Source organism: Colletotrichum scovillei (assembly GCF_011075155.1).
Source record: "Colletotrichum scovillei strain TJNH1 chromosome Unknown Contig00004, whole genome shotgun sequence".
NCBI classification, from domain to species: Eukaryota; Fungi; Ascomycota; class Sordariomycetes; order Glomerellales; family Glomerellaceae; genus Colletotrichum; species Colletotrichum scovillei.
In genome coordinates this window covers 946831-972416 of record NW_023336262.1, presented here as the reverse complement: position 1 = coordinate 972416, position 25586 = coordinate 946831, and the positions used below count along the sequence as shown (strand labels likewise).

The following is a 25586-nucleotide window of genomic DNA, read 5'->3' as shown; positions in this document are numbered from 1 at the left end:
AACATAAAGTATGGAGAGCTGAGCTCGGATCCAGTTGTTCTATCTCTACGTCTATAGTCTTCATATTGTCTAGTGCTGTATGTGTCGCCGCCAAGATCCGACGTCTTGTACTGTTACTCCGTGGCCAATGCTTGAAAGAACAAAGTGAATCCAACCCAATCCAAACGAACGCTACCGACAAACGCCACAGTGCCATTTCATATGCTTGCCCTTCTATACGCCTTCTTAAACGCCAATGAATCCTCCTCTTGTGCCCAGCTCTCTGCCGCGAACCCCAACTCCACATCCGGCTCGTGATTCCACCTCGGATTGTTGAAAAACTTCCCAAATAGTGGCGAGAGCCAAAACCATGCCGGTATAACCGTGTGAAATCGCACTAACTAGAAGCTGAGCAGGCCACTTCTTCTCTTACCGAGAGGGTAAACCATGAGGGCGCTCATAAATAACCCAACGGTGATCCCAATAGCGACCTGAATAACGCTAAGAAGAACCGCAAAGGCCGAGTTGTTAAGGTCTGAACTGTCGGTTGATGTCGAAGTACCATTATTGTTCGTGATCTGATCAGCCGAAGTGACACCTGCCAACAATGACCCGCCTGCCGCGAGACCACTAGGGACCTGCACAAATATAGCTGGAAGCATAGCGGCGGCGGCGAGTCCATATCCGACGGTGCGCTTCCGCTCTGGGACGACACCTTGAGCCTTGTCCTTCTCAGAGAAGGCCGTGGTGGTGGGTGTTGCTGGCGCCGATCCTTCGGGAGTGTTCTCTCCGGGGGTATGGATGCCTGTGGGACCGGCAGCTCCGGCGGTTTGACCAGACATTTGGTACATTTCCGGACGAGGACGCTCGTTGCGACGGCGGCTAGCGCTAACGAAGCGCGGGGCCATGCGAAGATCCCACCAGTCGAGGAAGTCGAGGAAATAGTTGTGGGCATGCCGACCGAGGCGGGAGTAGAGGTTAGCTAGCAATCCCACGGTAAGCGCGCCAAGCATATTCGAGATCTGAGCATTGCCGACGAAGAAGTCGGACGAGTAGCTATTAACGAGGAAGCCCGCGAGCGAGATGGTGATCATGACAGGTGTCTGCTTCCACTTGGCCTGATTGATAATGCAAAGGCAGAGGGTGAAGCCCGGCACAAACAACAGGTACCAATTCCTATTAAGCGGGTCGGTGCAGGTCGTTCTCGACTCTGCGTGGCGGTCGATCATGCCGTAGAGGGCAGTGCCAATCGTAGTTCCGTATCCGAGGAAGAGCGTGTAAATCATTGCATAAACCATGCGAACACTGCCGGCGACCAAGTTGTGGCTTTGCAACTCCAAACTACTACAGAGAACCATGTAGCCTGGAAGAATCAGGGCGATGGAGCTCTGCGCCAGCGCGGAGAAGCAAAACAATTCGCCGTTATTGATGGAGCCGAAGGCGCGGGCCAAGAAGGAGGTGACGATGGATGCGGTGATTTCAAAGACGTTCGCATATAACTCATTGCTCGGGGCAAGGATCAGCTGCATCCAGCCCAAGATGCAACCAAGAATGAAAGCGATGGGCAAGTCGATGAAGCGACCCTGGAAGGCGAAGGGGGCGACACACACACTGGCGAGGCCATAGACGGGCACGCGCATCCAATTGCCGAACTTGAGCTTGCGAGCTGTAATGCTCTCCAACATGATGGTAGCCTCGTCGGCGCTGATCAAATCGTGGACAACCTGCTTATAGATGTCATGCACGTCGCGCAGCTTGCCCAGATCGACACCGTGTGCCGAGCGGACGATCTTGACCTCGGTGGTGTGGGTCGCGCTGTCGTCGAAGCTGATAATCATACAGCCGGGAATGTAGAGGAACTGACCCTCGATCTCGAGGACTCGTGCCGACATCTTCATGTACTCCTCCAGTCTGTGGGTTGGAGCTCCATACATCATCAGCGCCCTGCACAGCTTGACGAGATACTTATGTCTCGACAAGATCTGAGCAATGTGCTTAGTAATGCGGTGTTTGTCTTCAGACTTTGATGACTTTGGTGAAGATCCGCCCCAGACTCCAGACTTCTTCCTCTTCGGCCGTGACGGAGGCTCGGTCTTGAGCTTCTCGGTGAAGCCCTGGCTAAACACACTCGAAGCCGGCCCTGCCATGGCGGACGACGACTTCATAAGCTCAGCCAGAGCCATGGAGGAACGGGAGCCTTGCTTCTTGTGGTAGTTGAACAGGCCACTGTTGGGGCGAGAAGGTCGAGGAGATCCAGGGGTTGAGGGTGCAGCGGAGGCTGGCATAGAGCCCGGGGGCGAGTGATTGGGCGTAGCTGTAGCTGGTGTGTTGGAACCCGGCGTGTTTCGACCACTGCTACCGCCGCTGCCATTCTCGTTGTAGAGCTTGAGGAGCGATGATAGAATACCTCCGTGATACTGCTTCGGGGGCGGGACATAGTCGTGAGCGTAAGACTGCTCCAAAGTGGGCGTGGCGGTGCCGGATCGAGCACCTGGAGGCGCCTCATACTTGAAGTAGTCATTCGGTCCGCGGCCACCTTTCTTGGCTCGTCTGGTATGAGATCGGACGAGATTCTCGGCATCCAAGTGCGAGTTCTTTCTGGGACGGGACCTGACCTTTCGTCGCTCATCCGACCCATCAACCGCAGAGCTCAAGCCGGTGACGTGGTCGGTTTCCTCGTCATCGCTGAATGGGTTGTATCCGTCGATGGAGTTGCGACGAGAAGGGGGCGAGGAGTAGTTCTCGACGCTTACAGCCAAGCGGTTGGCACGCTGGCGGGCCTCCAAACCCGAACGCTGCTGCCGCTCGCCGGCAGTTTGCTCAGCGAGGTCGGCTTTCTGTCTTTCCTCGGGTGCATCATAGCTGGTGTTACGGCGGAGCACGGGCCGGGGCCGGGCGGGTGTCTCGGAAGGATTGTTCTCCTGGTTCTCCGAAATCAAGACCTGAGTTAAAGCACGACGCAGCTCACCGGCATCTGGAGCTCCCGCTGGGGTTGCGTCGTTGTCTCGTCTTGGGGTAGCAATGCGTCCGGGTGTATCAAAGGGGTTAACTTCGGGGGACATTGACTGCGCGAAGTAGTCATCGTCAATGACGATGCTTGGTGGCCGATTGTCTACCAGGGGTGTCTGGCTAGGCTGAGGGCTGTCGGCATGGAAGCCGACCTTCTTCTTCTCCTTCTTCTCTTTCCGAGCCTGCGGCGTTGCCGACGAAGGGTGAAGCAATGGCGGAGTTCGAAGCTTGGGCTGTTCCTGTGACGGGTTCTCGAAAGGATTCGGTGGTGTGTTGCTGGAGCCGGAGCTCGTCTGGCCGGACTCTTGAGGCGAGCCTGACATGTTGTCTAAAGAGGGAACGATCGCCGTTCCCAGGCTGTTGGTTGATTCTGCTCAATTATCCTTGATTGAGTTTGAAGATATCGCAGGTGGTGGTACAAGAGCCTCTATACAAGATAGTCGTGACTGGGTGGGTTAGAGCTGCTGGTGAAGATGCAGGTTTTCTGGGTATATCGAGTCAAGTATCCAGATATCGATGGATGAATAGTGTCGTCGTTATCGTGGGGTAGTGTCATCAGTGGACCTCACGGCGGTAGCACTCGTGGAAAGTAGGCGCCATTATGTGAGGAAGTTGGAAAGCTAGTTGAAGTTGGTTTGGAGGGTGGGAGGAGGTCAAGGAAGAGGAGGAGGGCGAGGAGGGGATGATCAATGGAGTCGGGAAGCTTGGAAAGCAGGCGGAAGGAGCGGAGAGATGGGACGTAATGAATGGCGAAAAACACCAGACGGAGAAGGGAGAAAGAACTGGAGAAGCTACAGCTGAGAATCGAGCGGAGGAAAGCAGATCCCAGGAACACACAGCAACAGAAACGGCAACGAGCAGACCGGGAGGCTCCACGGGCCCGTCGTCGACTCGTCGCCGGTTCCTTGCTTGGAGCGTGGTGACCGTAGTGGTGTTTCTCGGCCCCGGTGCTAGAGGATTGGCGTGTTTGGTGCGCCTCTGCGTTATCACGCAAGATTGACGGCTCTGCTCTGTGGTAGGTATCCATATCCATATACTTGTACGCCACGGCGTACCCGTACATCTGTAGAAAACAGAGTATTTGCAGCTGTTGTGTCTGTGGTCTGTAATGGTGGTGGAGAAGATGCACCTTGAACCATGTTTGACGTCGATATCCAGGTTCACGCCCATGGGCCCACGCTCCGTCACCACACCCATCATGGCCATGGATGATTGACAATCCCACGCCTCGCCATGCCGGGCCCTACGAAGAGTGGGCTGTGACCCTGCTGCTTGTTCATGGCACCTTGGCCAAGCCAGACGGACTCTCTCGGCTGGCGGGGCGCGCGAGAGCGAGCGAACGTGAGGGTGCTGGCGCGCTGACTGGGAACGCTGTGTTAGGGATGGAAGGGCGAGCGAGAAAAAAACACGAAGGGTCCACAACAGTTGTCAGAGAGAAGTGGAGAGAAGTTCGAGTCGACGATGTTGTGGTGGGTGGATTCGGCGATAAGAGTGCGCAAGCTCCAGCCTCGAGCCGCATCGAGTGTGTGGCTAACGAAAGGAAGTGTGTGTCGAGTATCCGTAGTGTGGTATTGATTGCTAGGCTGGAATCTTCGAATCGTTGGTTCAAAGAGCTTGTAGCTAAATTGCCATGCAGTTTCGACTTTGCTGCAGTCTGCGAGTTTGCAAAGGCGACAAAGATGGAGGGAAGGGGCAACCTGAGGCAAAATGCACCGGCAGAATGGAAGGGAACGCGCCGAGAGGTACCTGTGTATCTCTGGGATACGTACCTGCTTAGTGTGCAGCTCTTGCCGCCGTCGAGGATTTTTCCCTTGCGCTAGAAATGGCATTGTGCTAGAAAGAGTGGATCCTGCCGCGGAAACCCCTATCGAAGACCGCCACACCTTCCCTTCTTTCAGTGATACCTTACCGTGATACAGTGAGTGAAAATTTTGATGTATGAGACTGCGAGTGAGTGAGTGTACAGATATGAGTGAGTAAGAGTGTGAGTGAGCGTAATGCTACTGAACATGAGAGTGAGAGTCATACGAATTCACAAAACTGAGAGATTCAGTCACCAGCGTCAAAGTCAAATCCTCTAAAGGGCCTGATTGAGTCTTCAAGATGCCACCCCTCCCTCCCCTCCAGCCCTCCAAGATTCCCGCCATCCCTGCCAGGAACCCTTAGCCGTCCATTCTGTGCATTCTCTCTGAAAAGAGTGTGTGTGCAGCCCAGCTAAACCCCCCGTGCCTGCGTCGGTGACCCCCATGCCGTCATATCAACTCACCCCTCTTCCCCCTCCCTCCAACACCCTCACCTCTCTACGGAGTACCCTTTCGCAGCTTGCCGAAGCCCTGCGCTTCCGACTTGCCCAAAAGTGAAGCTCTGCTGAGCTGTTCGTACCACCAGGCGCCTATCATTGCCTCTTCTCACGACAGTCGCAGACCGTCTGGAGCTGTTTAGCGCACTTGTCTCGCGTCACACGTGCCTGCACCAAGACGACGCAGTGGACTCGCTGTCGTCGTTATCAGTCGAGTCTCTTGCGTCTTGTACGCGCTCCATACCCGCACCTCTCTTGGCCCTTCTCAACTTCGTACGGATAATCCTCTCTCTCACCTGAGAATGGGCCGGCCGACGGTGAGGAGAGCCCCGTGTGCCTGACTGTCCGTATCTGTAGGTGTGAAATGACAGGAGCACAGGAGTCGAGAACGCTGTGAGGACACTTGTGTCAAGGAGGTGAGGTGCGCACATCAATCGCCTTACTCATCTCCATAAAGCGTAGATGAACTGCTTCTAGGCTTCCGAGCCACCGGCGTTGGCATGAGTTCGCCTTCAAACTATCAAGAGAGACCCAATTTAACGCCACGGACGCGTCTCTCTGTGAAGATTGAAAACGCGGTTTGAAAACTCAGATGCTGTCAAACTCATACAGAGTCTCATTATTAAACAACGAACACCGAGTCCGGCCGGCAATGTTCCGGCAGTAGCCCCTGCCAGAGACTCCGAATTGCTCGGGCTGAACGAGGAAAACCTTTCAAGCTAACGGGCATTGGCATCCCAACTTCCTCCATGCGTTCCCAACAGAACGTCTCTGGCGCGATCTGACTTACCTTAGCCGTTCCGCTGTAATCTGTTAGGTCCCTCGACCCGTCGCCGGTGCCCGTTCTGGGCCTTGAAGACACCCAAAAGGGTCCCAAAGGGGGGGAGGGTGTCTTCAAGCCATGTTCCCTGTGAGAGGTTAGAGAGGGTGTGGGCGGGAAGCACTTCGGAGGTGTGGTAGGTTCAAGCACGGGCGGCGGCTAGAGTCAGACAGATTAGAGAGTGAGAGAGAACTACGAATAGCTAGCCAGCAAGCACATGAAGAAGAAGCAACCACTGCCGTAGTGCTGTCGCAGATGTGATCGATGAACCAATCTTGCATCCCAATCGGTTGCTGCGATGGTCGTAGGGCCGATTGAGATAACAGAATGCGCCCGGCCGAGACTTCGTTTGCCATTTGCCATAATCTTTTCAGTATTCGTCATTTTGCCGCCTTGGTTTGAGTTTTCTCTCTGGAATGCTCCTTTTCATTGTTCACTCGTCACTCTCACTCCTGTTCGGCGCTACCAGTATTACCTGCTCGTGTCAGCTCAGACACACATCATTTGCTACCGAACTGCTCTACCCTCAGATCACCGCTCATCCAAATCTTAGCTTTTTCGCCGCAATGCCACAGAACGCCAATCACTCTCACACTCTGTAAACCTGCCATGTGTCACAGTGTCATCCCGTTTCGAGATCATCCCGTCGTCAACGGCGTACCTGGGCGGATAATGGATTATCAGAAACAGTCCCATTCAAACACACGCATTCATTTCTCACAAAAGAACCTCTCAAAACAAAAACTCCCCCTCCAAGAATTGGCATCTCTCGCATGACTCCGAAGCCTGCCATCGGAACCCCTCCGTCCCCTGCTAGCTCCAGGGCTCCGAAAAGCCAAACAGACGAAACAATCAGGGCAGCTCCCTGGCCGAGCATCATGGCACCCCTGACGCCGCCGCCGCGGGCATTGTCATTGCTGGGCTTGGGAGTGGCGTGTGCTAGAAAGGAAACCCCCGATCTGGCAGAGCATCTCTGCGCTGGCTAGCCCCTGTGCGGGCTGCAGTCTGCAGTGTTCACATCTGTCCGTCCATTGTCTCCCGGGCCAAACATCCGAAGCGCGGAACCTGGCCAATGGCAAAAAATGCAAAGAAAAGTGTGCAGCACTGCGCACCGCAGCCCTCTCTCTCGCCTGTCGTCGCTCGCGCGGCCGACTGCGTCCATACCGAGCCACCGGTGCCAGCGGTTGCGAAAACCGGTCGACGTGCCATGGCGAGACTATATGACGTAGGGGAGAACGGTGAAGCATCGACAAAATCATGCCCATCCCACACGCCCCCCTTTTCTTTCCCACCCTCCCGGATGGCCGACTAACTCCGCCTAGCGAGAGACGAACGAAGGTCCATCTCCAAACTCAGCTTGGCTCCCACCGTCACATTCTCTGCTGTTGCTATTCTTTGATATGCGTCCTTGACAGGACACCACCCAGAGTGACACGTTCGAGAGGCTCTGCTGTCCGTTTCCAACTGGCTCGTCGATCTTCCGGGTCCCCTTCGAACAAGAGACGGAACGGACGACGACCCTTACTCGATGATGTAAAACAGACCCCACTATCACATGAACATCTGTCCAGCGTTCCTTGGAATTGTGATCTGACTTTGAGTTGGCGATCCTGATTCGTCCCAAGGTTCACCGTCGTCGGTTCTTGTTGCTCTTCGTCATTCGAACGATCCAATCTATCATACCTTTTGCACTCGGTCAGCAAAACTCCCCGAACAGGCGACGAGAATACGCGCGTAACCCTCGTATCTGATAGAACAACTACACTACCCTAATACCACAGCAACGGTCGCGACCATAATGTGTCCACCGATGACCGATCTACTGTTTCTATCCTGAGTGAGGCTGTGACGCCCGTTCACCATCTTGGCCCCCCTCCTACTAAGCTCCCCCTATCACAACATCCATGCGGCGCGCCGTCCATCACTCATGCCGCGCACCGACGCTGCCAACACAGATTGCCAATCTCATTCGAACCTAAGTCGTGATTGACACCGCAGATGTATGTGCGTGCGTGTGTGCCGTGCGTTGCGTGTATGCGTTTGCCCGCCCTCCCGTGCCGCCCGGGACACCGGAACCGGGAGGAGCATCAACCATCGTGAATCAGACCCGTCCACACACACCCCATCCATCCCACCGCGAGAAAGAGTTTCGGCCGCCGTTCTAGACCGCCCTACCGCGACGGGAGGAAGATGGGGTGACCCCTCCAAGCTCAAGCTCCTCTCAAGCCTCGAGAAGCTCTACACCGGATTCCGCTGATTCCAAGCAAGCTGCCGAGACGAAGCTCCTCTTCCCCTCCTGCGTTTCTTTGTGCAAGGCAACGAAATCCATCGTCTTCAGCCCGCGTACCCATCGTTTCCAACCACGGACACTCGTCCATCAAACCTTCCCGGACGAATACTCTTCTTCACCTCTCCACCAGGCCACCGGGAGTGGATATATCGGCCGTTCCAGCTTATGTCTCGCTCGTCCGGGTGATGACAAAAAGGGGCCCCCTGTCGCTCATCGTCGACTCACTCAGCTTCCACAGGCTCACGTCCCTTTCAGGTCCCTCCTCTCGGTTTCCCCAATACGGAAATCCCGAGCCTCGGGTCCATATTTCGAGATATCCTCTTTTTTTTCCTTTCCCCCTCAGGTCCCCGTCTCCTCTTCTCCAAAATGACTTTCACGATCCGACCGAGTTTCCCACCACTCTGCGCCATCGCCTTTTCGCATTTCTCCTCCTCGGCGGAACCCCAAAAAACTGCTCCATTCCACAATAAAGTCGCCCCCGGGGCCCCAACTGTGACTAACCTGCAGCTATCCCGTCGTTCCCCTCTCTTCCCATTAAGCTGGATTCGGTACAGGATCCGAGGGAAGGAATGAGTTTGGTAGCTTGAAGCCGGGATCTAGGGGCCAGAATGTATTCTGACACTCCTCTCCTGCGGCGTGGGAGCCCCTCACGACTCCAAATTCTCTTGGTCCAACTGATTGTTTGTCAAATTGTGGTTTAAATCTCTGCCTCGCCTCATGATCGTGATATCCATCACGCTTCGGGAAGCCCTGTTCGAGGTTCCAGCCCAATGCTCCCGATCCACACACATGGCAATCTGACTATCCGTGCCCCCTCACACTCTCAATCTTTCACAGCGGCGTAAGCCCTGCCAACAGCTCCTATCGGGGGCCCCTGGTGTGATGTGCGCAAGGGAATGAAGAGGCATGTTTGTCTAGACCCCTACGGATAGAGGGAAGAGCTTTCTCTCCCAACAGTGGAGTTTCTCTCTTTCTTGTGACCATTTCCCAAGTCCTAATTTTTTGTCACACACGATAAGATTTCCCGCTACGAGAACTCCACCGGAATTCCAGAACGACGAGCCCCGAGCTTGCCAGGGAAACAAAAGCTGTGTCGGTAGAGCCCAAATCCTAAAATAAGATGAGACCTTCTTCGTCCGGTCGGTGGTGGTCCACTTTATGTCGCGTCCCGTCCGAAACGAAGGCGGTATCGGGGCCATCTCGCGGTTCGTGTGTCCGCCACTTTTTTCTTCTCATCGCAGCATCGCAGATGGTCCGGAGGTTGCAGCCGGACTGAACAGAAACTCTGTTTTACGGGCTGATCATTGATGATGTGGCCGAACTATCTTAGCTTAGCAGCAGCTTGAAGATGGGAGTATGTATCAGTAAGTGAGAAGCATTGCAGTCTAGTCAACGGCGGGTGAGTCCGCGCCGAACATCCACCACACGTTTTCAAGTGCCATCCGGCATTGGACGATCTAGAAGTCAGAGTTCAGCATGAAACGAGCGCTGTGCTGGGCAAAAGGACCAACATCATTTGGGAACTGTTTTATTTTGCTTCCCACACCCTTTTGGTCATCGGCATGCTGCATGACGACGGATGAGATGCTGGCTTGCTGCGATGCAAAAGTTTGATAACATGTCATCAGTGATTCGTGATGCTGCAGCAGTATTGACTCGACACAACCAACATACTCATGATGCCGTGATTCAGGGCAAGGTTTGCAATCTTGACACTGCATTCAACATCACATTCGACATGTGACGCTGGCATCTCAACAAGTGTCCGTTGACGCGTGTACCTCTCTCTCAATCACATCTGCAACCCGGGCTGGCTTCGGTGACTATGCCGCACCGTCAAGTCTTGGTTTCAAAAATAGCCGTAGGGCCGATATCAATGCTACCCACCGACGACCGGTGAAAACATGAGAACATCAACGCACGAATAGGAAGGTGGCCGCAGGAAAACGGCCAAAGGGGTAGCCAAACACCTCACCATGAAAAAGCTTGACCGAGCTGTTCTTCATTGCGGTGACAAATGTCACCTACCGTGATGGCTCGTCTAGGCCGGATGCAACACACCGTCATAGACGACCCCCACGCCGCTACGCCACGGGTCCGCGGCAACTTACCACACTCCCGGGCCCACCTGATATCAGGAACAATTATGCTTTTTTCTCATTCTTTTCTTACTTTCGTGACCTGGTAGCCAGGACTTGGCAAGGGAGGAAAAGTTCGATGCACCCCTTGAAGCATGATAGTGGCAGCCGCTCTCATTTCGTTACCAAGTTGTAAAAGTTGGTGTGCAGGGCTTCGGCTACACCGGTGTACGCTCCAGTGGCATCACTGTCCTTGGAAATGAAGCCATCGTGAAGTCCGCAACCAGTCATCCATTCACATGGTTCTCGTAAACAAGGTAGAAGAAAGAAAATCGACTTGTCACATTCGAGACCTGCGGCAAATAATCCCCTTGTTGTTAGAGCTTAGAGCCCCGTCCCCCAGTAGAGTCGGGTTGTAAGACTGCGTAATCTCCCATCGCAGCCCAACAATGCATGGTCCCCTGGGCCCTGTCCCTTTCCCACGAGGCTTGTTCACGATGGGTTGTCGACGGTCCGTGTGCTGATGAGAAAATTTAGGCGGATCCGGTTCGCAGGCGGGCAGGATGCAGGTGTGGATCGGATCGGGGAATTTCCTTCATTTCAGGGGAATCCATCGAACATTCTCCCGTGTTGATCGCCGACGGCGGGAAGACTGTTGTCGGCGGAAGACGAGTGCTATGGCAACGGAGAATCATTGTTTTGTTGATCTCATCAGGTTCGACTTTCGTCCTGGTTGATTGGTCGGTTTGGTTCCAATATGTGTTGAATTGTGGTTGGATGCGACATCGAAAGCCCGCTACATAAGTCTTCACAATAGTGTAATAGGAGTTGTACAATAATTCATATGGAGCTCTGTACAATACTCTAGACTAAAGATTGCCGGAGTCTCTTCCCGCCAAGAACGGAGAAGGTCGCTACTAAATCCGGGGAATAATGCGCTTTTCCAACACCTGCTTGGATGAGACAGACATCGATCGATACCAAGTCACAGGCTAGGTAATGTCTTAGCAGCTGGGCAAACAAGGCTGTCGATGGAGTATGAAAGATCAAGTAGACTACCTCTGGGAACTACGGGGTATCATGGCTCTTGAGTGATGTTTACGGAGCGCTCGGTTTCAAATCATCGGTAAATGCTTGTGACTACTCAGGAAACACATCTTGTTACACTATGTTCTTTCTTCAAGTTGCAATACCCGACTACATGGTCAATTGATAAGAATGCAATACGACTTAAACCCTCTGTCCAAGCATTAGGCCGTGTAGAGTCATCGAGACAACATGTTTTTTTAGGTAAAGTTCGTGGATCAATACTTTTACCATTCTAAGTACTCACTGACACCTGCCGACATTCTCAATTATGTGGAATCTAATCCAGTCCAGTTTCAGGAGGTAATTACCACTGTGCGTAGTACTACAATATCAATAAACATGAGTGCCTACTTGAATCAATCTCGTTGGAATTGACTTGGTTGAGCTGCTCAACGTATAACATTGCGAAGCATGTTGTAGCCACACCTATCCATAGGCCCTGTACCAACGATGAGAAGTAACGATTCAAGTGATCAAGCTTGGATGGTATAAGTCAGAATGATATGATCGGCTTTCGATACACGCTTGACTATCTTGGGGACAACAAGGTTATAGCAGTGATGTCTTTCTGTTTGATTTTTGACTGTGTGCTATTCTTCAGCTACAAGCAAATTGAATTACATCGATTCTTCATATCCCCATTTCTATGGGTTAAATATTGTCACAAGACTTCTCTTCAGATGTCCAACGCTAACAGGCATTCAAGCGGTTTGCTGCCTTTGTCCTGTTTGTCTCGCGTAATCATTCTTTCCTTTGATCCATCAGATGATTCAACCAGCCGATGGAGTGGCAGCAGGCAGAACCGAAACGGTGAGAACAAAGCCGACAGTGATCTGAGAAGCCGAGGCCGTGCTCGTTGTCTGAGTGGTTGACGATGTTGTAGGCGACGTGGAAAGAGTCCCAGAAGAAGAAACTTGTGACGATGAGGATGTGCTCGATTGGATGCTTGTCTGGCTAGTGCTTGATGTGATCGCGGATGTAGGGGTGCTTGAGCTCGTGCTTGATATCGGAGAGCTAGAAGTCGTAGAAGAAGTCACAGACGACAATGAACTAGGACTTGTAGTCGAGCTTGAGGTGACAAAGGATCCTGAGCTTCCACTGCCATTGGTCGTGCTGGCAGTGGCGGAAGGCGTAGAGGTAGACGTTCCTGTGCTCCCGGATGTCAAGAGAGAGCCTGTGGAGGATGAAGAGGAAGAGGCCGTTGTTCCGCTGATACTTGTGGCGTTCAGACTCGCACTTGGGCTCAGGCTCAAGGTGGTAGAAAGCCCCGTGCTAGTCCTGGAGCTATCGGTGTTGGAGGTGCTGGTGGATGAAGTTGTTCCCAAGTTCGAAGCAGAGGTAGTTGATAATTGCGTTGAGGTTGTGGACGTATTGCTGAAGCTTGTCAAGGATATTGAGGTGGAGATGAGTGAAGACGAAGAGGTAGTACTAGAATCCGTACTGGTGATTGTTGATCCGCTGCTTGAGGGGCTCGAGGTGCTGGATGATGACGAGGTCAAAGTGGTTGAGGTATCAGTACTACTCGTTCCTGAAGTACTTGAGCTACCTGTGTCGGTGGATGTTGAAGAGGTTACCAGGGTCGATGAGCTGGACGTGCTGGACGTGCTGGACGAGCTGGACGAAGGTGTCATGTATTGATAAAAACTGAAAAACTGAGCGGAGCTGACACTGCCGCCGCAATAAAAGGCAGGATCCCCAGGGCACACAATGTTGCAATAACTCGGATCACCTAGTACAGGACCGATAGCACTTACAGCTGGAATGCTGCAGTAACACTGATCCTGAAATGTCGCGCCGAATCGGCCCCCAATTGAAACGCATGTTGTTCGGCAGAACGATGGGCTATTGGCAAGATTGGTAGATGATAAGCTGAAGCCCACCTGGAACTGAGCAACTGTGCCGCATCCGAGGTATGTTGTGTCAGGGGGAAGCTGGCTCGCTACGCTCACGACTAAGCCAACCAATGCCGTAAGTAAGGATCTCATCGTGAAGCTGAATTTGATATGTCCGTGAAACTTCGCAGTCGAGTACTGTCCTAGGTATGCCGAACTCGTTTGATAGGAAATTTCATGTGGCTATAGCCTCGATTTTCTATGGTCGGTGAGGAGCCCCTTGGCAGCCAGCAGAAAGGGAGAAGGAGTGTAAGAGAAACAAAGCGTAGTTCGTGGTGAAGGGAGAGGGGCCTTCAGCCGGAAGTTCATGGTCGAAAAACACGGGCCGGAGCAACATCAAATACCCGACTTCTTTATTCCATATAGGTACCCAAAGGATGCTCAAAGTATGTGGTGACTCTAGTTTAAATGCCAAAATTCCTGCTACTCAATCTGGACAGAACTGAGGAGATCGTCATGCCCTTTCATGACAATTGAGCAGCTGAATGAATTCGCATTCTCCGACGCCCAACAATCGTCAATGTCTTGGATCAATATCACACTGTACAATCGCAATGGCCAGCCAATTAGCCACCATATTTTTGTGTCTCGGAGATAATCCGGATTGGATCACAGCTGAGTAGACAGGAAACGGTACTCGACTTCGTATGCAGCATGGTTGATTCTTAGCAGAGTACCTTTGGATTTCAATCAGCAGATGCAGGTGGTCTTCCGACCGCTTCCGAGGTGGGCGTCATATTGGGTTTCGCAGGACGGAGTTGGCCGGATCGCTGAAGTACAGACAACATTGTAATCATGCAAAGCATATTCCAATGTGACCTCCGCGTTCAGACCGTTAGCTTCGATCTACTATTCGGGTGTGCTGCGGAACTGCCGGACGAACCCGACAGCGGCACCGGCCCGGGCATGTGCCGGATCGGACTGCAAGAGTAGGTCGGTCCGGAGCGGTACCGCTGACAAAACGTCTGGACAACCTGTCGCACGTTCTATCTACCTTCTTGTGTCCGTTTAGAGGGCCTTCTGGAGGAGAGCTACTTCCACTAGAGTAGCTAGAGAGGCAACGAAAACTTGGATCTGAAAGGGAAGGTACTGAGTCGAAGATGTATTCTGAGGAAACTATCCCCCTTCAGGATACTGTTAAACATTACCTAGGGCCCCTACCTACCCAAGTAGGAATGACTCCCATCGCCGGTTTGATTTAATTCCATCCTCATTTACATCGTCCCGGAAGCTTATATCGAAGCACATCAAACATCATCGTCATCATGGAGCCTCCAACTAGCCATTCAACATGAGCATGCAATCCATCAACCAAATAAGTAAGGTCACAAGGCAACAAGAAGAAACATGCCCTCCCAAATCCCCCGCCTCCTCCCACCAATCTTCTCCATCTTCGACTCAGGCCTCGCCGAAACAGCAAACAACCCCCTCTTCTACCTCTCCCACGACGCCGAACCCTCAGAGACAGACAACGCAATCGGCATCAACATCCACGCAGGCCCCTTCTCCACCGCGCCCATCATCGCGCACCTCACCCACCGCCTCGCCAGCCTGCCGGGCTAGAAGACCCGTCGCACGATGCAAGTCCACCTCGAACAACCGCAGTCTCCCCTTCATTCTCGCCCCCGCCGCCGGGAAAGCAACTCCAGCGACACCCCCAAGATCCTCCTCCACGAAGACCGCGGTCGGCAGGGGAATGCTCTGGGTTTCCGCTCGCTTTTCAGCCGTATCATCCGCGGGAGAGGGTATCAGGGCCTATGGCGCTTCACGATGCGTCTTCGGGATCCCTGCTGGGCGGAGATGACGACCGATGTCGATTTCGAATGGAGGCATAGTCGAGGGTTGTCGATTCGGACACTACGCCTTTCAGACGGGTGGCTTCTCTAGCGGAAACGCACGCCCGACGAGACTCGCATCCTGAGAGCTCCACGCCAGTCGTATCTCGGAAGGGGAGGCTATGCCAAACTAGACGAAGAGTTAGTCGCCATGATATCGATTGACCCCTCGCGACCGTACCTTGGTACTGGGTTCCGATTCCTCAACTCTGCCGCCGTTCCCCCTAATGCAAAAGAAACCCCTTTCTTGAACGACGACTTCGCGTTGGTGGCGATCATGTCGGGTATTGGCATCATCATGGGCGAGAACGAAACTCTAGGCGGCGTCTTGACGGCCGAAGAAATACAAGCGTCACAAAGGCCTCATCTCAAGCGCGCCGCGTTAGTAGAGAAACACACCCGCGACGCAAAGGAATGGCTCGCCACACTAGACCTCCTCGACGACAATGGCCGCGACAACAAGCCGTCCCATATACGAAGGGCCGAAAGAGTAGCTCCCTGGAGGGACCTCCACGGGTCAAGAGGGACGACCACACGGGGAAAAGAGGGAGGCGGTAGCAAGACAAAAGGCTCCAAAGGAGCCGCGCCTAGAGAACGCCGACAGCGCAGTCTATCAGCGCCCGAGACTTCTTCGCAACGGAGAGCCGCTCAGAGAACTCTGCATCACGATCCAAATCGCCGACAGGAGTGGGAGAAGAGGCCTACTGTGTACGTGCCGAGGAAAAGGGAGAGAACTGCCAATGCGTCTGCGGCAACGAGGCGGACTACGCCGCTGCGGTCTTCGCAGAGGAGCTCGTATGGGGATCGAGACCCGACGAGTCGGAGCGTTATCTTGGCACAAGGAGGAACGCAGATTGAGTGAGTTGGCGGAACGTGCGTGAGTTCGAGGGTTTGAGGTCTTCTAGAAAATATATTCCCCTCGAGAGACAGGCTTCCCAAGCACGTCTGATTCTGCGGCGTCCAGAGGGGTTTTCGAGGTCGGTCGAGTTGGTCATGACTGGACGGAGAAAGTATTCGGTACAGGCTCGCGCTACAATGACAGTACTAACTGTAGTAATTCATGGCATACCTATGGCGTATGATTTTACTACGTGAAACCGAGCGTGCGGTCCCTTTCTCTGTGCTTTCATGCTGTGACGATAGAAGAAGACTGGAATCAGACATCAACCTGCAAGGCTGCCTACGCGGAACCTCGTTGTGCTTGCGGATCACGGATTCAAGGGTGCCAGAAGGGATAGAGAGCGAAGGGTAGGGGACAAATAGATGCCCGGGTCCTGCTAGAACTCGCAAAAGGACCGATTCTACCTTGGCCATGGTAAACGGGACTGATTCTAGCTATGGCTAACGAGACTAGGAGAATGGACACGCTGGCTTCAATTCGAACCATCCAATTTCCAGGCCTATATCACGGAAATGGATCCTTCCTGCAAACTGAAGTTTCCGAGCTAGTGGGGGAGACACAATCACTGCGTGGTTTTCGCTACAGAAGTTCGTGGGCCATAATGGACGGAGTGTAGCCATTCAGAAGACAGTCGCTGGCCAGACTAGATGACCCCATTCCCAGACGAAAACTTATCGGAGGACTTCGTGCCAACTAAGAAACTCAAATCTTGGCCCCTATTCACTGATCTCGCTTATTGCCATAACTTCTCGCGAAGAGAGACAAGCGGGCCATCAGTATCCAGCTCCATGGCCGTGGTGGCCCCTCCGGAAGACTCCGGTTAGCTCCGCACTCGACCTTTGGTAGTACGCAAGGCGAAAGAATCGAGCAAGACGCTGGGCAACCAATGGCGTGTGTTTTAGGACCGTAAAGCGGTTGAGAAAAGTTGATCAATATGAGGGCTCAATGCAGAGAGACGACAGAGCCTAGCATCACGTCAAGCATGCTGCATAAGATACTCACACAGCCTCAAGCCCATTCTTTGAACATCGTAAGATGCCAAGGCAATATTCATTGAGCCAAGCTTCACTGTGGAAAATCATGAGCTCGGTTTCTCTCTTTCCGCGCTTGCCAGTGTGGGTTCTGGCTGTGATTGATTTCAGCTGAGTTAGTCGTGATCTTAAACCCCGCATCGACGGGTGAAAGATGGGCAGCAGAAGGGAGGACAATCTCCGTATATCCCCGGATCTGCAAGGCCTCCAAGATCCCCAGAATCTCAAAGTGAGCGGAGAAATCCATCAACCGTCATACTTCGGAATGTAGAGACGGGCCCATCATGGAGCCGATGGTCGTCAATGTTGGTGCTTGGCCTCTGCGAAGCCGCCACCGTAGGAATGACAGCCTTGCCCTAGCTGGGGGCCACGAAGAACTTCCGGAACGAATGGCTGACCCAGGAGCAAGACTGATCTGCAGGCGGGCGTTCGGTAGGCTAGCGGCTCGAGGAGAGGGTGGCATGTACGGTTGTATTCATCGTCAGAGACGATTTCGACCAAAGCTAAGCAAACAAGCTCCAAGGTCGTGCCAATGGCGCGTAAGCCGAGTCGGTTGACCTCTTGGTTGTCCCTCCATTAGCGGAGCCGCGATTCATGGCACAGCGCCTAGTGGTGTGCGAGGATTTCTCGTGCCCGTCTTGTTATGTCTGCTGCCAAGCAGGAGATAGCCGCCACGTTGTTGATGTCGAGCAAAAGCCTAGCCAAGGAAAGGGGGAAAACGGACTCGGGGCCTTGGCGTTTCTTGTATCTGGAGCTTGGGTTGCTTGTAAGTTAGTTCGACCAGGGACCGTCACTTCGGACACGTCGGACCCCAACAGACAATGCCCTGAAGCGAAACAGATGTGCATACTGATATCGTTTTGTTTCTTGCTGCTGTCATCTAATCTTAGCACTCGAATGCGTTGCGTAGCACATGCGACGGACCCTGAATTTGTCAGAAACAAGCAGAGTGGGAACATCCTGTCGCAAGCTATTCCCAGCGTTGCAAGCAGCACAGACAGGGTGTCACAGGCCAGGCGTTCTCAAACATGCGCGGTGCTTCAAAACATGCTGATAAGAACCAATCCACCGGGCGATATCTAGCAATGAAAGTCGGAACACCATTACCACAGTCCACAGGTGAAGAGGCTGGGAAGCTAGTTGCGACGCAATTCCAAAAATACGAGCATGTGCGGCCTTTCCAGGTTCTAGGCTTCTAGAAGTATTCTTAGTCTCGCCGGGGAAGGCTTTAGCTGTGAGACATTGGCCGGAGCAGCGGGAGGCTCGTCAGCTGCCGTTCGATTGGTGTCAACCAAGGTACCGTGGCCTCGACTCTCAAGATCGCCCGATTGGCCCGAAGCTATGGTGGTATCTGCACAAGTTGCGAGTTCGAGAGATCGGGAATTTTCAACTTCTACGGAGTACTGACAGGCGCTTTGGCAGTGTCGCAAAGGAGTCCTGCGACTCACCGCCGTTTGAGAGCGGCGAATTTGAATGATTCGGACAAAGTTCACGGTGGGATCTTGAGTTTCTCGGTGCGCATCTCCCATGGTATGATAGCGGCCGGCGGGCACGGTAGTATTCCAAAAACCTAGGGTAGCACGCCGCGGCAGCTCGCCGGAGCAGAGGCCAGAAGGCTGGAAAAGGATCTCGAAACGCTCGGGAGATGCGCCTGCAGATGTTTTGCCTCGTTGCGGTAAGGATTAGGATGCGCGCCGGAGCATGGTCGAGTGGTGGGTGGTGACGGAGGTGGGGTGATGCGAGGATGCACTGGTGCAGACAGGCGCATGGCCGGCCAGGTGTTGTTGAGCTTGCGAAAAGGGCCCGGTTTGGCGAGAATGATGGACCCGTTCTTCTCCGCAAGGAATACTCGGGGTTTGGGGTTGAACGGGGGAGATGTTGTTGGAGAGGTGGGGAAGATGGGGAGACGGGGAAACGAGATTCGGTCGAGAGACACTTTTGTGATTACAGACGGTCGATGTGTGGTTGAACGACTCTCCCACGTTACGGCGAGGGGCGGGCGTCCTTCCAGGTTGAGTTTAGACGAGGGGCGGGCAAGTCGAGGCGAGAGGAGGGACGGCGGCCGGTGAGGTGAGGTGAGTGGTCAGCGGTGGTCGGAGAGGTCGAGTACCGGGACAAGTCGCATCAGGCTATCAGCCTCTTGGGCTTCTCTGGAGCTGTCCAGGTATGATTGCTCTGTGCGGTACATTAGCTTGGATGTAGCGACTGGGATGTGGGAGGAGTTTTGGCTGACTGGCGCTCCGTTGGCGGCAAGCAAGTCAGAGGCAATGGCGTGGTTTCTGAGGGTACAAAGTCTTGGCAAATATTGCGATGTCGTGTACTCGTGATAAGCCGTAGCCCGTGGATGGTTCAGTTGGTGGTGGTAATGCCCAGCAGAGAGGAACCCTAGATGCGACTATGAAGTATCCATACCTTGGCCTTGGGCCCATTTGACCCAGCATGACTCGGCATGAGGTGGATTGAAGAACGATCTCGGGCGGATGACTCCAGACTCCAGTCTTTGCTAGACTTGCTAGACTGGAGATTTGACATCTGGAGGCCGGGGAAACAGAGATTGGGGAAATCTGCCCGTGGGGAACGGTGATGCAGAGAATGTGAGGGGGCGAATACGGAGGATGCCATTGGCCAGAGGTGGTGAAGTTGTGAGAAAATAATTCGGAAGATGGCCGAAGATTCGAAGGCCAGAGGAGGGGGAAAGTGGAGACGTTGGCGCTATCGGTGTTGCGCCCGACGGAGGGAGCCCCCGGTTGTCCCCGGTCGTGCCTTCCCAAGAACCGTTCTTTGTCATTTTCCTCACACGCGACGGGGGAAGGTACGAGGTATTGAGAAACGGTGGAAGGAAGGAGGTAAGGAAGGAGCAAGTGTCAGCTAGTGGCAGAGGTAGTGACAGTGGGGGTGGAACTGCCTTCCGACGGACTGTCCAACTAGACGCCCACAAAGGTGACGAGTATCGTGGGCTTGCCAGGAATGCGCAGGTAATACGGAGCCAGCAGACTAGTTGACAGTTTCGACGGACCATCCTGGGGCCCCGACTTGAGAATCTCTGGGGAATTGAAAGGGTCGCGGGGATGAAGAAGAATGGATACGCAGTAGTCCGGGCTGGTGGACACTCATACGCACCAATTTACTAGGTATTGGTAGCGTGCCATTTGCTAGGTATTAGGTATTGACGCTTGGGTAACTGGGTTGCAAAGTTGCAACACTTACATGACCATTGGCGGATAGCAGTGCGGGATTTCCTCGACTTCCGTTGTCACTTGTATTTCCCCCCTCCACCATGGTCCAAGATACATTTTTCATTGGCCAAGAGACAACACAGATGAGAGACATTTTCTTCTTTTCAGTATTAGTCGGCAGGAATACGGATGGTGCTAGATTGTTAGCATCAGGCCACAACGCCCGTTAAGCTTATTTCCCCGTTCCCCCATCATCTTGTACGGTGGGACGGACGCTGGCTGGCTGCTAGTGCATTGGGCGGGCATTGCCCATCACCCATTACCTACCTTAGGTACCTATGAACCCATCAGTGCGGGATCGGCTATCTGCTAATCCAATGGGGGATCATCTGGGGGAAATCTGTTCGCGGAGCTGTCAAACGTGTCAGACGTGTTCGTTTGATCTCGCGAACCGCTCTGCTGGAATCGACGAAACGACCTCACTTTACGACATTTTTTGACCTCACCTCATTGATATCGTCAATTGTCGTCGACGTCGTCGAGTGCGGCGACAATTTACTCAACTCCCTCGCAGCGCCGAGCAACTTGGCGTGACGGGATGGCTTGCCGAGGAGGACACAAGCACTTTCTTGGCAGACTCATCGCCCGTTGAGTCTTGGCGACTTGGCCTACGTCTGGTCAGCGTGGCCCATCCTTGCTCGTCTGCCTGCCTGCCTGCGTTCCTTTTCCCACGCTTGCGATTTGTGGTGTGTTGGTGTTGGCATTGGCGCTGGCGATTTTGGTGTCGCTTGTTTCCCCCCCTCTCTCGCAAGTTGCAACCAGGTGGCGGCAGTAGTGCGAGGCATGGAAGAAGCATAATTCATTGGAAATACGTACATTCTGGCGTGAAGAAGGTGCAATTGAGAAATCCGGAGTCGAGCGTCACTTTCCTCAGGTCGGATGCGTACGATGTACGTATCTACCTTGGTGGACGGGATGTCTTCTGGCGCTCCTTCTGGAAGGCAGCAATCGATCGATGAAGGAAAGAAGAAGAGTCACGGGACGCCAGTGAAGGCGCGCTTTCCTTGTCTTGCTCTCCCTTAGGTTCAGGTTCCTGCTGGACCGGGAAGGAACTCTAAATCATCGTGAGAAGAACAAAATGAAGGCAGGCGTGATCGTGACTTGGTGGGTCATGCTGCTCAAGTGCCTCCCGTTCGTTCGTCTTGCATTTCCCTCGTTCTTTCCCAAATCCAATATCTCCCGACATCCAACATCTAATGGAAGAGTACGTACACCTTACCTCTGACCATCTCCAATGTCTGACTCTGACTCTGCCTCTGCTGCTCATCTTCCATTCCCTCCTGTCTCCTCTTCTCCCGCACACACAATCACACAAACGCACACACACCTTTCCCCTCCCGCTCCATCGAAGGATTCGGCCGTGATGCAACATTGCTCAATCGCCCCCATCCAACTCTCCACAGACCAAACCCCAACACAGACAGCCAAGACCTCCTGGACGTGTGAGGCGCAAACTTTTTCTGCACTCGCTCCAACCTAACCCTTTTTCGCGGCCCTGACTAAGGTAACTTTTTCTTCGCTTCTTCCTGGCTCCGTTTGGCGTTAGTTCTCACTTCTCACAGTGCACACTATCGCCGCAATTGAACCCCCGTTGCTATTCCTAGCGTTCCAATCTGCTTATTCTTGGCCCTCAACTCCATCCGTTTCTTACACTGCTCCGACAGCGCAACATCACAGCTATCGCTACCACTGCAACGGAGCCACTCAACATTGCTTCGCGACAAAGGCCAGCCATGACTGAGTAATCGAGAGTCGCTTTTCAACGGGCCTACTCCGTGCCATTCGTTTCACCGTTTCCTATTCTGGTCTGCCACAGCGCAACCTGCACCATGCCCGAAACCACAGAGTACAGACACCAAGACAAGAGAGATGGAGGCGTGTGACACGTTTTGTGCGACCAAACGAAGACCGTCGTCACTTTCTCCCAAGCATACCAACCCGAAATGAAGTTCATTCATGGAGAGAAGAGGGTGTTCGGCCGGCGACTCCCAGTGGATTCGACGTGATGCGCGTTAACTTGGATCCCGCCTCATATCGCATATCACTTTGCCGCACTTGGACATGCCGGGAGACGGACGCTTGACCCATGGACCACGGTTCATCATTACAAACGCCAACCAACCTCTTCCCCATCCAGATCCCTCGCCAGTAGCTAGGTAGCTAGCTGAGAAGCGGGCTGCATGGGGTGATCCATCATGTGCCGGAGTGAAGGCCGTCTCCCGCACGCGTGGAATTCCGTAGTGGGCATAGACCAGACGCAGGCTACGCTTCCTCTCCCTTGCCAACGAACGCCATCGTATGCAATATCCCAACATGGCCCGCGCCCTCGTAATCCTCGTGGTCCCTAGCTTTCCCTAGCTCTCTCTCTCTCTCTCGGGACCATACTTCGCCAACCACCATGGGCATGGGCATGGAACAAACACCCTGGTCTCCTCGACCCCCTTGTCTGCCGCCTTTTCTCGTGCTACTCGCAAGTTGCATGGTATCCGTATCGAGGGACGCCGCACGCTCTTCTACTCTCCCCGCTAGAAAGCTCTAGCTGCCATCTAGCAAATCTAGCTCCCATGTAGCATACCTCCCTCTGGCCTCCTCACCATGCTCATCCTGTCCTCTTCCCCGACGCCGACCCCGCATCATTGACTCCGACCTCCCCACGCATCCATCAGAAACAGTTCTGGCCTCCATTGGCCAGCCTGCCCACACTAATCATCACGCTTCTCACTGCAGCGTTCCATCATGGGAGATGATCGCTTTCGAAACCGTGAGCATGTCGGTGCCATCCCGGTCACTCTGGACCTCGATACCGGTGCTCTTTGTTTTTGTCTCTCTCAACTCCCTCGAAACCACCTTATCCACCTGCTCCATGTTGGTGAACTCTTGGCACCGACGCGATGGACGGTCTGATGATTCGCCAACCTGCATGGTTATCGATGGCTTGCCCAACTATATGAAGAAGCTTTGTGTCCCCCTCTTCATCCCATTCTGTTGAACTCAACCAGTCGTGCCTCATCCTCTCATCTCTTCTTCCTCCTTTACCTCTTCATTGATCACCGACATCATCTTCAACTACCTCAGTCCCTCATACACTTGAACGTGTCTTAGAGAGCCAACAAACGCAGACAGACATCCACCATGTCGACGTCGACTGCGCAGCCCGCCGACCCCATCGCCAAGGGCGTGCTGGCCACGGCCAAGCAGTCCTTGAAAGATCTCTTCATCTGGAGGCAGCGTACCGTTGTTGTCAGCCCGACTGGCGAGACGCACACAGAATGGCAAGATCCCGACCCAATCAAGAACCCCATCAGCCTCATGGCCCAGCTCAGCCCTCGCGACTGGCTCTTCTTCCTCTGCGGATTCTGCGCCTGGACCGCCGATGCTTTTGACTTCCACGCCTTGTCGATCCAGACCACCAAGCTGGCCAAGTACTACGACCGCTCAAAGACGGATATCACCACTGCCATCACCCTGACTCTGCTTCTCCGTTCCGTCGGCGCCGCCTTCTTCGGTCTGGCTGGTGACAAGTATGGTCGCAAGTGGCCCATGGTTCTCAACATGATCATCCTTGGTCTTTTGCAGATTGCCACCATTTACAGCAAGACTTTCCAGCAATTCTTGGCTGTGCGCAGTTTGTTCGGTCTCTTCATGGGAGGTGTCTACGGCAACGCCATTGCCATGGCTCTTGAGCACTGCCCGTATGTCAATCAATCATTTGCCTTCCTTCAATGGCTTGCTAACAGTTTCTCAGCTCCAACGCTCGTGGTTTGATGTCCGGTATCTTACAACAGGGCTACTCATTCGGCTACGTCCTCGCCGCTTGCGCCAACCTCGGCGTCGGCGGTGGCACCGAGACCTGGAAGACGGTCTTCTGGATCGCTGCCGGTATCTCCATCGCCGTCGGTCTCGTCCGTATCGCCTTCCCGGAGTCCCAGCAGTTCCTTGAGGCCAAGGCCCACGGAAAGAAGTCGGCCTCACCCGGCGCCTTCTGGCGCGAGACCAAGAAGATGTTGGCTCAGGAGTGGAAGATGTGTGTCTACTGCATCATCCTCATGACCTGGTTCAACTACTACTCCCACACCTCGCAAGACTCGTACACCACCTTCATGATTGCTCAGAAGGAGATGGACAACGCCGGTGCTTCCCGTGCCTCCATTCTCATGAAGGCTGGCGCTTGCGTTGGTGGCACCATCATCGGCTACCTGTCCCAGTTCGTCGGTCGTCGCCGTGCCATCATCGTCTCTGCTCTCATCTCTGCCTGCCTCATCCCCGCCTGGATCCTTCCCCAGGGCGAGCGCAGCCTGAGTGCCAGCGGTTTCTTCATGCAATTCTTCGTCCAGGGCGCCTGGGGTGTCATTCCCATCCACCTCAACGAGCTTTCGCCCCCGGCTTTCCGCTCCTCTTTCCCTGGTATCACCTACCAGCTGGGTAACATGATCTCATCCCCCTCTGCGCAGATCGTCAACGCCATCTCCGAGAAGACCTTTGTCAGAGCTCCCTCAGGCCATAGCGTCGAGGCCTATGGACCTGTCATGGGTATCGCCACGGCCATCATCGCCATGGGCATTGTCGTCACCACCATGTTCGGACCCGAGCGTCGCGGCCGGAGCTTCGAACACGCCGTCGCCGGTGTGCAGGGCGAGGCCGTCGAGACCAAGGAGATTGACGACCACGACGAGGAGAAGGGTAGCATCAGGGCCTCCAACGTCGAGGACACCCGCAAGGAGTAAGATCGGTCGCTGCCGGGCTCAGCGATAGACGTACAACACTGTTGAGAAGTACAACTGGAATGATTTGGAATTACGGTACGCAGGTACAGGGAGGAGGCCGGGCATAGGCCTCCAATGGCTGTGATGCCATACACAATACCCCATGGGAAGCGCCACGGCGCGAATGAATGAATATAAAGATTGATACCATTTGCAAAAAAAAAGTCCCCCTGTCTTACCGCATTCGGCCGTGACGATCAGTACATGTGTGCGACATGGTGTTTCACATCACGACATTTCTTCGCTCGTGTGGACAAGCTTTCCGCCAAGCCGCTGGCTACGTATCGGCGTCGCTGGGCGTTGAAGCTTGCGAGTGCTTGTCTCTCTGGCTGTTTTTCTTTTGCATTTCGTGGGAAATTAGTCA

The 25586-nt window shown here is 53.8% G+C and overlaps 2 protein-coding genes across 2 annotated transcripts; one reads left to right on the top strand and one right to left on the bottom strand.

The window, feature by feature from the left end:
* Positions 1 to 9: 9 nt before the first annotated feature.
* HER10_EVM0012354 (uncharacterized protein) lies at positions 10 to 4641 on the bottom strand. The gene has a single exon (XM_035481750.1). The coding sequence runs from the start codon at positions 3309 to 3311 to the stop codon at positions 381 to 383; it is 2931 nt and encodes a 976-aa protein (XP_035335445.1). The 5' UTR covers positions 3312 to 4641; the 3' UTR covers positions 10 to 380.
* Positions 4642 to 23247: 18606 nt separating this feature from the next.
* On the top strand, positions 23248 to 25374 carry HER10_EVM0013383 (major facilitator superfamily transporter). Its single transcript, XM_035482744.1, has 2 exons — positions 23248 to 24151; positions 24205 to 25374. Exons 1-2 carry the CDS (start codon positions 23592 to 23594, stop codon positions 25181 to 25183), a joined length of 1539 nt encoding a protein of 512 aa, XP_035335530.1. The 5' UTR covers positions 23248 to 23591; the 3' UTR covers positions 25184 to 25374.
* Positions 25375 to 25586: the final 212 nt, after the last annotated feature.

What these genes read in the sequence shown, in the direction of transcription:
- HER10_EVM0012354 (XM_035481750.1), bottom strand. Translation starts at nt 3,311, where the DNA reads ATGTCAGGCTCGCCTCAAGAGTCCGGCCAGACGAGCTCCGGCTCCAGC.
- HER10_EVM0013383 (XM_035482744.1), top strand. Translation starts at nt 23,592, where the DNA reads ATGTCGACGTCGACTGCGCAGCCCGCCGACCCCATCGCCAAGGGCGTG. An exon ending in ATGGCTCTTGAGCACTGCCC is followed by an intron (nt 24,152 to 24,204) that starts GTATGTCAATCA and finishes ACAGTTTCTCAG; the next exon opens with CTCCAACGCTCGTGGTTTGA.